This window comes from Acomys russatus, chromosome 9, assembly GCF_903995435.1.
Source record: "Acomys russatus chromosome 9, mAcoRus1.1, whole genome shotgun sequence".
Classification (NCBI taxonomy): Eukaryota; Metazoa; Chordata; class Mammalia; order Rodentia; family Muridae; genus Acomys; species Acomys russatus.
This window is the reverse complement of record NC_067145.1, coordinates 39,551,895-39,564,230: the sequence shown is the minus strand read 5'-3', so window position 1 is coordinate 39,564,230 and position 12,336 is coordinate 39,551,895. Positions and strand designations below refer to the sequence as shown.

At 48.4% G+C, this 12,336-nt stretch overlaps 1 protein-coding gene across 1 annotated transcript in view; it reads right to left on the bottom strand.

The window, feature by feature from the left end:
* The window catches only part of Svil (supervillin), a 136,430-nt gene that overhangs the window by 8,993 nt on the left and 115,101 nt on the right, over positions 1-12,336 (bottom strand). Inside the window, exons 26-33 of the mRNA XM_051151171.1 lie at positions 12,163-12,310; positions 11,901-12,046; positions 9,785-9,960; positions 8,236-8,380; positions 7,095-7,371; positions 4,659-4,810; positions 2,366-2,471; positions 1,366-1,573 (exon numbers count right to left, since the gene is read on the bottom strand). Coding sequence (XP_051007128.1) covers positions 1,366-1,573; positions 2,366-2,471; positions 4,659-4,810; positions 7,095-7,371; positions 8,236-8,380; positions 9,785-9,960; positions 11,901-12,046; positions 12,163-12,310 — 1,358 coding nt within the window. The remainder of the gene's footprint in view (positions 1-1,365; positions 1,574-2,365; positions 2,472-4,658; positions 4,811-7,094; positions 7,372-8,235; positions 8,381-9,784; positions 9,961-11,900; positions 12,047-12,162; positions 12,311-12,336) is intronic.

Genomic DNA, 12,336 nt, shown 5'->3' with positions numbered 1-12,336 from the left:
CAAGTGAAAAGCCTCTTAGGGATAAATGCTATTGGATTCCTCGCAAAAACATCTTTCAAACTCCCCCCACCTCCACCGTCGACAGACTCTGGGAGTCTGGTTTCATCTGTCTGCCTGCTGGAGGACCACTTCTCCCTTCGTTTGGCCCTTACTACACAGTACCGACCTTCGGAGGAGTCCGGAGGAAAGCAGATCCCATTGTCCCATTTCAGTGCCTGCAGAACGGGCTGACCCATCTTGCCCTTTGCTGGTACATGACAGAACTCCCCACTTTAAGGAAGGAATTGAGACTGCCTAGGCAGCTGTTAAGAGCAGAGACACAATGGCAGGCCCTCGCTGGCTGTGCTGTTCCTTCTGAGGACCTTGTCCATTGGGAAGCCTCCAGGAGAAAACTCCAGCGGTGCTGTGCCCCAGGGCTGCTGGCCTGGGGTCTGAGAACTCCCTGGTAGCTCCTGATTTATAGCTGGGGCTCCCCTGCTGGCTAAGGAAAGGACGTGTTAAAGTCCCTCCGGTTTCTTCTTTAGCTTTGCCCATTCTGCCATTCCACTAAAACACACACTCAGACTCCTATAAGACAGTAGGATGGAGGCCGGGCGTGGTGGCAGAGGCAGGTGGATCACTGTGAGTTCAAGGCCGGCCTGGTCTACAAAGCGAGTCCAGGACAGCCAGGGATATACATAGAGAAACCATGTCTCAAAAACACCAAAAAACAAACAAACAAAAAAAGCATGGGACATCTTATTTTTGGTTTGTTTTTCTCTTTCAGAACAAGGCTCTGTGTAGCCTTGGCTGTCCTGGACTCAATTTGTACACTGGGCTGGCCTCAAACTCACAGAGATCTGTGGCCTCTGCTCCCTGGGCATGGGCCCTCTTTAACAGCAGAGGCTATAAGCTGAATGCTCAGGAGCAAGTGGCACTATGGCAAGAAGCCCAAGTGTGACTGTGTTTGCTGGGGACATCTGCCTTGCCGTTGCGGTCTCCACCTGTCCCCAGATGAGATTTCACTATAAAACCAAGGCTGGCCCCAAACTCTTGGGCTGCTACCTTGAAGCCCTTCCCTACTTCCAGCCTTCCAGGAAGCTAGGGCTGTCCAGGTACACCACAGTGCTTGGCTGCAGGTTGCCTTTTATGGAGGCAGGCATGCCTATGTCTAGAAAGCTCAAAAATCTCTCAAGTTGGAGGCTTCTGTGGAGACGAGCAGCCTCTGGATGTATGTCAGAACCCTGGCTATAGTTCCAAAGATCCCCTGGAGTCACATTAAGCAGATAGGGCATCCCTTGTTTGGGGGGGGTGTCCCTTCCTCAGCCGGCCTGCATCCCTCTGGGAATCCCTTGGTGCAGAGCCTGTCAGAGCGCCAGCACTCACTGCTCTTTGATCTTGTTGGCTGCGGTCCTTCCAACCTCCTTCGTATGGCCTTGAGCTTTGCATCCGTGCCACAGGTAAATGAGGGCCTTGTTTATGTTTAGAACAACCATGGACGTTCTGGACCTCAGGCTGCTACAGTGGCAGGCCACCTCCAGCAAGTTCCCCTCCATGGGGACCTCTCCTCGCACACAATACAGTCTCCATTCACCTGCAGGGACGGCAGTGGCACAGGGTTATGAAGGAGCAGGCATGGGAAGAGTGGCCCGTCAGGCTCCCCGAATGCTGTCAAAGACATACACTGTAGGGGTTCCAGGAACCGTGGCTGAAGGCATGCTGAGCAAGGGCAACAGTGGGCCATCTGGAGTTATACAAATAGGTTGCCAGAAGTTCACATGACAGAAAAAAAAAAAAAAAACTTTCTAAGATTTATATAAAATAACTAAAGCGTTAAAGAGAGGAAAAACTAAGGATTTAGTGTTAGGGAGCTGGCCAATGAAAGGATTATAATAGAGAATCGGCTGGTTTTTAATGTTCATGAAAAGTGTAGATAGTTACTGAGAATTCAGTTCAAGACCACAAAGGGTGGATCAGAAGGCAGCACTCTGCATGGTAGGGCCTCCATGAGGCTATACCAGGCAAGCGACAGGCAGCTTTCAGCAGGAAAGACACAGCTATATGAGGTCAGACTTACTTCAAGGTTTTATTTTAATTGTATACAAATTTAATTACATATAAATATATCTTAATTATATATATATATGTATATATTTGTGTGTGTGCACGCAGTGCTTGCAGATGCCAGAAGGGGGCATCAGATCCCCCTGGAACTGGAGTTACAAGTGGCTGCGAACTGCCTGGTGCCAGTTGGTCCTCTGCAAGCACAGTATGCATTCTTACCCAGGGAGCCATCTCTCTAGCCCTGAGCTTACTTTACAGCCCTCTTGTAAAATACCTTCAGGGAGAAGAGTCAGGTTGAATTCTAACACTAGAAGTAACTTACTTTGCACATTTTCTTCTTCCTCTTCCCTTCGTCCAGAGTGCACCACCATACCTCCCTGGAAACACTGAAGAAAACAGGGGGGCTCCTTTCCCTGCAGGACCTGCACCTGCACATTTAAACACAGGAAAGCAGGTCAGAGGAAAGGACTGTCAAAGGCGCCAAAACAGAACTGACCTGTTTCAGGGAATCTAGACCACACTGACGAGACACACAGAAGTCGACCTCCCCCTGCCCTCTGAAGAAAAGGCAGGACTTAAAAGTGTAATACAGCGTATTTTCAAGTATATGTTTTTTTCCTGTAATATGAAAACAGGAATGTTACTCTCTGCTGCCTTATGTACCATCTTTCATCACTAGCTTTGGCATTTTCGCAGTATTTTACTTACGGCTATAGGATGGATTTAAATGTGCTTCAGTAATGAGGAGGACGATTTGCTAACTTATCGAGTATGTGGGGGGTGCCCTTCCTGTAGCATCTGTGGGAGGTCAGGTTTTTTTTTTTTTAATTCATTCATATTACATCTAAATTGTTATCTCATTCCTTGTATCTTCCCATTCCTCCCTCCCTCCTGCTTTGACCCTATTCCCCTCCCCTATGACTGTGACTGAGGGGGACCTCCTCCCTCTGTATAGGATCATATGGTATCAAGTCTCTTCTTGGTAGTGGGAGGTCAGGTCTTAAATGGCCCTCAGGGCCACACCTCATGGCTTAGCTCCCCCAGGAAGTAATGTGGTGTCTAAGAGGTGGGAGGGGCCTCATGGGAAGTCTTTAGGTCACTGGGCGTATGTCCTTGGAGTGGCTTATGGGACCCTTGCTTCTTCCTCTTCATCTCTTTTGCCTTCTGGAAACGAGCCAAGTGATCTGACTGACATGTGTTTCTGCCATGACGTGCTGGCCCCCGCCCCAACCCTAAAACCAACATGGTCAACCAACTAGAGTAGAGAACCAAAGAAACACGTGGGGTGTTTATCACAGTGACAGGAAGCCAACACTGCACCCTAGTGGTCCCTGGAGGATGGCACGACTCTCCCTGACCATTCTGGTGTCCCTCCATCAGGACCTAGTGACATCTCTTGCTCTCACATTGGCAGACTCCATCCCTTAAAGAAGGAATGTTCGTTGAGCCTTTGTACATCTGGGCATCCCGAAAAATAGAAGCATTCTGTACCATAAGCTACCACACTCAGGTCTGCTCGGCACAGGCCATGGCCATTTTGTGGCAATGTTTTATGTGTCTGTCATGATTTTTCCATGTGGTGGAATGAAAAAAAAAATGAAATGTTCAAAGTAGAGAGATTAACCTCAAGCTCCAGATGTGCTCTGAACACAGGGTTAAGACATATTCATTCGTGGCTTTTATAAAAACAGGCAGCTGGAATCACCCACTGTTCGGAATTAAGTTACAGTGCTGCTGTTGCTAAGGTCGGCTTCTAAAACAGGATCCGGAGTGGAAAATATTCATTCTGTCTTTAAATTATTTTTAGGGAACATACTTAGTTCTGAGGAACTGTGGAAAGCACAGCTCTATTTCTAGAAGAAAAAAAAAATGTCTCTGCCCACATCTCCCGTACTCTTGCCAGTTCACATTCCTCCAGTGGAAATGCTCCTCAATAGTGCCACGCACCCCAAAACTCCAGAGCCAGCTCTCAATCAGTGGCCCTAATGGATGTGACACAGAGCACTGACCATCCAAACAGAAAAGGACACACTGGGGGCCACGCTGGGGATGCAGCTCAGCGGTGCTGAAGGCGCGTGCCTAGCACACACAATGCCCTGATTTGACGCCCAGAGCAGGTGCCGCGAGGCCCCACACAACAGCTTATGTCTTCGAGCCCTTGGGCTTAGGTAGTAGTGCCTGCCAGGCACGATGTCGCCTCTGAGGCCATAAGCCTGAGAGTTGGGGGTCTCTTTCTTCGCCACTGAACAAGAGTAATAGAGAAGTAAACAAAACAGCTGTGAGGTTCTAAGCTGCGGAAACACCGAAGGCACAGCCAAGAGATGATGTTCCTCAGCTTTGGACCTGCTCTTTAAAAGGGAGGACGGCTGCTTTTTCTTTGTAATAAACGTCTGGTTTGGGTTAGGAGGAGACCCTTCAGAACACTAGCCCTTGCACTTGCACGAGACTCAGCCTCCGCACGCTCACTGAGGCTGCAGAGCGGCAGGACCGAGTGTGGGGGAGGGTGTGGGGTCTGTGGGGGAAGAACCAGGGCACACATGCTCTGGAGGATTCTGTCATCAGGGGACCAGTTGGCTTCATCATGGCCCCTGAGCAAATGGCTCCCCAAAGCTTACCTGGGCTCCCCTCTCTTCATCCAGCTCCACCGTCATCAGAGCTGACGTTCCTTTCTCACTCACAGTTGAGTGCCGGCCTTGCCAGAAGAAATAGACACATTTCTCTTTGCCGGCCACTCTCACTGGCTGCTCTCCCTTTTGTCGGCTCCCCACTGCAGAAACAGTGACAGCGGGTAAGGTGAGGTGGAACACCAGAGGGGCAGCAGATAAATGCCTGGCCCTCTTCCCCAGAGTCTGTGAGGCTAGATTAAAAAAAAAAAAAAAAAAAAAAAAAAAAAAAAAAAAAAGATGGAGCCAAAATGGGCTGCCATCCTTTACTTATCTATTTATTATTCTTTATTAGCACATTATATTAGGCAGAGGCAGATTCCCTCTGACACCCGGTGTGTGACTAGGAAGCAAGCAAGAGCAGGCTGGCCCACACTCATTTTCCTAAATTCTACCCCTCTGGGAAGAGGATCAGCTGACGGGAGGAAGAATATCAGCAACAGGCAGAGGAGCTTCAGGAGCAAAGGCGAAGCCGTGGACTAGTAAAAAGGAATGGTGGCGCCTGAGCTTTCCATGTCCCAGCCATGAGGCGTGGAGCCTGAGCCACCAAAGTTCTCCACGCAGATGTGCTGTGTAGCCACAAGCTCAGAGCGGGACAGTCAACAGTCAGAACTGGAGCCTCACAACTGAGAGCTAAAGCAGATCTTCTCTCTTTAAAAAGGGATTGTGAGCGAGGCGTGGTGGCACATGCCTTTAATCCCAGCACTTGAGAGGCAGTTGGATCGTTGTGAGTTTGAGCCCAGCCTGGTCTACAGAGTGAGTCCAGGACAGCCAAGGCTACACAGAGAAACCCTGTCTCAAAAAAAAAAAAAAAAAAAAAAGGAGTAACTTGGCATAGATGTTTGTGGTTTTTAAGTTTAAAAGCTCCGTAACATTCTGGGTCTTGCTTGGGTGGGAGGTCAGGTGTCACAATTCAGGTCCCAAGTCTGTTCGGTGGTCCTGATCATCAGTAGCAGCTTGATTACAATAAATCTTTGTCATCTGCATTAACCTGATGTTTGCGTTGTGTTGGATCTAAGTGGACCCCCAAAACACTTTCCCCATTTCCTAAGAAAGACAGCCAGGGGTCATAGAGGTTGAGCAGCTTTACCCGGCATGCATATCTGGTAAGCAAGGTTCTGGGCTGCTTATGCCAGCTGTAGATTCTTATACTTGTGGCCTCATTCACTGAGGTGGCCTCTCTAGGAAAAGGGACAGCACTAGATCTGATGGCTCTTAGGAAAAAAAGAAACAGGTACCACCTCCCCACTACTTCCTGGAAGCCTGGGAGGAGAAGCCACGCTCTGGATACCCTATTTCTGCTTCTGATTATTTAGAGTGTCCTGGGGCCCAATCCTGAGTCAGTCCCGATGATTCCTACATCCCATACCAGGGTCAGATCCAAACCACTTCTGCGGGGTGAACGGTACAGTGGCAACACGTCATCATTGGCTTTAAAGGAGCCAGATCAGACTTCAGTCTTTTGCTCTGCTATCTGCTACCCAGGTGGCTGTCTGAGAAATTGGGAAATCAACAGCTGCTATGAGGGGCAGAGGAAGAGACACCAGCATCTTGGTAGGGGAGAAGTCTCTGAGAAGCTCCAGGAATGGAACTTGGCACTGCTTCCCACACAAATCAGGACTCTCACAGCCACCCCAGTCATGTGTTGGCCACCCAGGTTTGCTTCCTCACTGATGGCAGCTCCAAGGTCATAAGAACCAGTTACCCAGGTAACATGGCATCCTGTTGCTCTCCTTGCACTTGTTTTACTCTCATTCCTCCAGTGGGCTTCCTGAGGGGAGGTCTCCTGCTCAGTCCTTCCAAAAGCAGCATGGACCGGGCAGGCAGTCATGAAGTATCTTTCATTATATCAGGGAAGAAATCTAAAGTTCTCAGTCCCCAAGAACTATGCTTCCCATGGTCCTTGGTCAGCCACATCTAAGTGCCAGGGAGCTGGAAGGAGGCCAGGAAACTATCTGGGGACATGCATCTTTTAGTCAGAGAGCTGTGGTAGGCCTTCTAACTGACGAAGAACACAGAACACTTGGACAGTGGCTGCTTCTTAACAAAGGAAAGGAATTGATCTTCAAGTTCACAGGAACTTGAACTTGCCCCTCATGGTCTCTGGTATGAGGTGTCTAGCTGAGTGCATGCTGGCACACACCTGTAATAACCCCAGTACCCAGGAAGCTGAGGCAGGAAGACTGGCCCAGCTTGGGCTACATAGCGAGATACTGTCTCCAGGCTGCCAGGAACCCCACTGTACTTTTCTCTTGGTCCTTACCTGCACATGGCTAGATTGTATCATGGCTCAGAAGGAGCCAAGGGTACCCAAGGTGGTTTAGGCACCTTCCTCCAGGGCACGCACTCCCTGCCTTCTGAACAGAGAAAACACGCTTGTTCACTGACCTGCTGTGCTTGCCATATATTTCCACTTGACCACGTAGGCATCCCCCTCATGGAACTGCCCGATGCTCTGCCTGGGGAGCCGGCTGTAGTCAAACTCCAGGATATGCCACACATCCACAGAGACAGTGGCAATCTCAATCTGTCTCCTGTCATCTCCTTCCACCAGGCCATAGCCACGGCCAACGTTCACCCCATCGAGGATGGTGCTGGCTGTTACCTGGGGCGTTGCCACCATCTGTGTCACATCATAGGGCTTAATATCAGCCCTAGGGTCATCCTACAAAGGGGACAGAGATGTTCAGTTCTCCATTGCTGCAGACCCCTTTGTGTGTAAAACGTGTAAACACGCTTTCGTTTCACTCCCAGGTATGGGATATGGGGCTGCTTTAGATTGTCCGCAGCAGCAGATTGTTTGCCTCGGGTGTGCTCTGGCAGGGGTGTGACTCTGCACACTCTGAAGAGAGTTTAATTCTGAGGACTCTAGAGAGGGTGTAAAAAGACCAGAGCCCCAAGAGAGGAGGCATGGCTGTTTCTCCTGCTGGTTCCCGATCCCGCTGTCACTGGTCTGCCAAGTGGTCATGAGAAAGAAGCTGAAGGCACCTGGCAAGATGAAGATTGGATTTGCCCCAAGGAACTCAAAGCCCTCACCAGCAGGAAGTAGTCTAAAAAGATCCATGTCTTCTCCCCACTAACCTTCTGCCTCTCCTACCTGGTGTTGGGGTGTTGGAAGGGATTGGGGTGAAGAAGGATGGTAGATACAAGAACCCAAGTAAAGTAGCTAAAAACTACAGGCCTATGGGATGGCTTTCCTTTTTTTTTTTTTTTTTTTCCCCTTCTTTTTCTTTTTCTTTGGGTGGTGCTGAGAGTGGAACCCAGGGCTTGGCTGCCAGCCAGGCCACTGTTTATCACAGAACTATATCCCCAGCTCTGTTTTAGTTGCTAATGAGACAGTGTAGAGGTACAGCTTTCATGGCTATGTCTGGGCGAGAATCTGGGGATCCTCAGTTTGCCACACAGTGAAGGTGAGACTAGAATCAGGAATAGCTGCGCTGCGCATGCGTCACTGTTGTAACCCTGAAGCGTTTCACCATCATGGCCGTTTTTGCTGGTCTCCTGCTTTCACAGGGCTTTATCACTGTACCTTCTGCTGGACAGCGTCCCCAGAATTCTTCTCCGTGGGCCTCTTCAGTTCTGTCCAGTCGAGGAATTTCTCTTTGAACAGTATAGTCTCGTTGTGCTCAGTAACTCTCCCAAATATTGCCCAGTCAGGTCGGCCATGCCCTTTCCTGCAGTGTGGGACAAGAGGGCCCGGATTCAGCTATGTCAGCTGGGGGAACAACCACACGATGCTCTCACCCTCACTAAACTTCAGCTTTGGAAATCTGTCTCTTACACGCTGTGGTGTGAGAAACACAGTAGCTTGTCTCGAGGAGGGCGTGACCTTGGGAGCAGGGCCTCGGCTTCTTCACCTACTTTCTCTTGTGACTTTCACATTTCGCAGTGGTCAGGGGCTAGTCATCTCAACTGAGTGGTGTGTGTCGGCTGCCAGTGTGCTGGGAGGGGCGGCTGGGTGCATAATCTTGGCTGCACCTTAGAATCCCCAGGGAACTTTTAAGACACGCTGATACGTAAGACACCTGTTCTAGCTGCAACCACTAAGGCTGGGCCCAGCAGGAGCATGTTTTCGAAGCTCCTTCCATGATTCTGTGGCCCAGACAGCAGAAGCCAGTGGGATAGGGGCTGGTTCCCCCATGCACATCATCACGGTTAGGTATAATTGGCCATGGTATTGTGTCTACGTTCCAGCATTATTCTAGTATACATTAAGAGAGTTTGCCTGGCTTTGTTTCACCCCTCAGAACCTGAGTTCTTACCGCATTAATTAGTATTTGCTTAAAAATTTCATTTTTCCCCCTAATATATTGATAAAATATTTAATTTCTATTCTTTTCTAGCTTTTCTCAGACAGGGCTTCTCTTACCCTGTAACTCAGGTTGGCCTTGGACTCAGGTGGCTCAGGATGGCCTTAATCTCGTGAGTGAGCTTTGTGCCTCAGTTTCCCAAGTGTGGGATTACAGGTCTGGCTGTTAGTTATTGAAACCAACTATTAACAAGACCAGTTACTTGATTTTAAAGGCAGAAACTATGTAGGAAACTCGAAATCTGCACTGACTTATGCCACTTCATGCCATGCCTGTTTCTTATTACATGACACAGTTTGAAAGCATTTGGAGGGACTGCTAGTTTAAAAAAAAAAATTAATGTAGGATTACTTTTTTTATTCATGATCATATTTTTTAAGAGTCTGTGCCTGCTCTGATGACTTACCCAAAAGTTTTCAAAAGTATGGCACACGTAGGGAATTTTAAAATCACAAGCATTCTTTCAATGCAGTATTCTTTTCCTTCCCTTCACCCCAGAACACATAAGGACGGCACCGCAAAGTGTTCAGGACTCAGGGCAGGAAGATACCTCTGGAAGCCAGGGAAGTACTGACTTACCACAACAGCACCCCAGATGCTGGGGTGGGGCTGAGAGGCGTTCCTAAAACTACAGCCTCCATACTCATTAGGTGAGAGCTAAGGAAGGCTTGTTCTGTGACCCTCCCAGTCAGGCCTCTGTGTGAGGAGCAACGCTGGATGCCTGTGTATGGGTGTGTGGGGGGTGGGGAGAGCGGGCAGGAGGGGCACCTGGGAATGAGCGGGTTGCACTCTCCGGGGTCCAGTGGGTTGATGTCACAATTTTCATAGTCAAAGGTTCCATTCCACAAGTGCTTGGCCAGCTGGAATGCTATTTTCCGTTGTGCTAGTGTGACTTCCTTCCCGTGCCACACATAAACTTCACTACCAAAGTCAAACACCAGGACCTGGAAACGGGACAAAAAAAAGAATGAACTTCAAGGGCAGACTCGGGCACTGTCTCTGTGGATGAGCTCACACTCTGAATGCTCGCACCACCTAGGAACTCACACTCTGAACAACGCTCACACTACCCAGGGCTTTAAATCAAGTTAGGTAAGTACCTCCCTGTCTTCTTTCCCTCCTCTCTTCCTTGCTTCTCCCTCCTGTACTCACTCACACCCACTCACTTACTCATTCATTGATTCATCCACTCATTCATTCATTCACCACACACAGCTTGTCACTTACATAGCAGGTGCTGGAGCTGCCAGTGTGGTGCCTCCTGTGTACAGCTCTAAGGCCCTTCGGGGCAGAGGTATAATGTAAGGCCATCCTTACATTAGGGGCTTAGTGCTAAGTGTTTACTGAGTGAACATACTGCCTTCTTATTCCTGCCTTCATTTCTAGCACTCTAAATTCTGTTTTAACTCTCTCTTTTTTCTGTGACTTTTATTCCTATTTAAATGTGTGTGTGTGTGTGTGTGTGTGTGTGTGTGTGTGTGTGTGTGTGTGTATCTCCCTCAGTCTGGCTTTGGATGACATTTCTCCTCAGTTTATTATTAAAATATATCATTATATATTTGAATGTATCCGTGAGGTGTACAGTGGGACTCTGGTACTAAGGTGGTTGTACCAGCGCAGTGACTGACACAACCGTCCCTTTTGTCTGCTGCTCACTCCTGCCTTCTGCTGTCTAAGTGGCAGGAGCAGGTAAGATCTCTACATTTGCAAGGTCCCCGGCAGCAGCAGCTGATTTGCTGGAGCCGCATGCTGAGTAACATACCAAGAGCCATTCCACATATAGGTGAGATCACACAATACTTTTCTTTCTTTGCATGACTTATTTAACTTATCCTGTAAGCCCTAGGGGTTACTTCCTTTATATTTACTAACAGTTTTAAAATTACATTTACTCTGTGTATGTGTGTGAAGTGTAAATGAAAGGTCTGTAGTCAAAAGTCAGAATGGCCGGAAGGGGCAAGAAAAGAAACTATGGGATGGGCTGCTCTTCTAGAGGACCCAGGTTCAATCCCCAGAACCCACCTGGTGGCTCACAGCGCTCTGTAACTCCAGTGCCAGAGGAGCCGATGTCCTCCTCTGACCTCTGTGGGCAGTGCATGCATATAGTATGGACACGTGCATGCAAGCAACACACCCACACACATAAACATAAAGTAAAAAAAAAAAAAAGAAAATCCTGTGACTTCCAGAAAGACCATCATTCATTTATTCATCATTTATTTACTTATTGGTGTGTGTGTGTGTGTGTATGTGTGTGTGTGTGTGTGTGTGTGTTCATGTAAACCCAAGGAAGTCAGAGAATGATTCAAAGGAGCTGGATTTTTCCATCCACCATGTAGGGCCTGGGAACTGAACTCAAGTTTAAAGGGTTAGCAGCGAGGTCTGTACTCACCGAGCCATTGTGCTGGCCCTGAATTCTAATATGCCTCTACCCTGTGGAGTATACATGCCTTGTTGTGTCTTCCCCTTTCCTCTCAGAAATGATGACACATAACGACACTGGGAATACATGTAGTTAGTGCATAGTTACTCGGGTGAGTGACACAAAAAATACCTGACAAATCTGTATGTCACATTAATTATATGTAATTACATATACCTACATTAATCATTCCTGAAACTTTTAGGGCTAACTTAAATTTACTTTAATCTTATGTAACTCAAGACATAGGGATAATATTTGTATTTTGCATAAAATATAAAAGCCTTCAGTGGTTCATGCCCACTTCTGAAAAATATTCTGACCTTTGCTAGTATTTTAGATAGCGGTGATGGTTTGAAATAGCAAGTAAGCATCCTTTAGCAGGTGCCCTGCTTGACAATCAGTATGGGACCAGTGACCACTCCCGCTCAGGGCAGAGTGCTCTATCCTTGGAGCTGGTACCTCTTTGGACTGCAGCAGGGAGCACTTTGGAATCTTCCCCCAGTAGTCATCATCGGGAACAAGCTTGTCGTCTGTCAGGCGGTAGACACAGTTTGTCTCTATGATGGCTGTCTCGTAGAGCTCATCTTCCTTTGGGTCTCCGGCAGCTTCAGGGTAACACAGGGTATTAGGAGGCAGTTAGCTTCAGAGGACCAGGTAAGGAGTGGGGCTGGGGAGACAGGACGTTCAAGCCTCGTCACCCCGAAATATGGCAAACTCTTACACTGGTAACTGGTCTGGCCACCCAGGAGCTTCCAGAAGTCTTTGGCTGCGTGAGTATGCGTGTTAATTCCTTCCTCAATGGTCTGGATGTACGTAGCCCTACAGCCAAGCTCCCTCTTTGTCTGAATTAACGTTGCGAGTTCCGATGCCTGCAAAAGAAAAGAACAGGACAAGC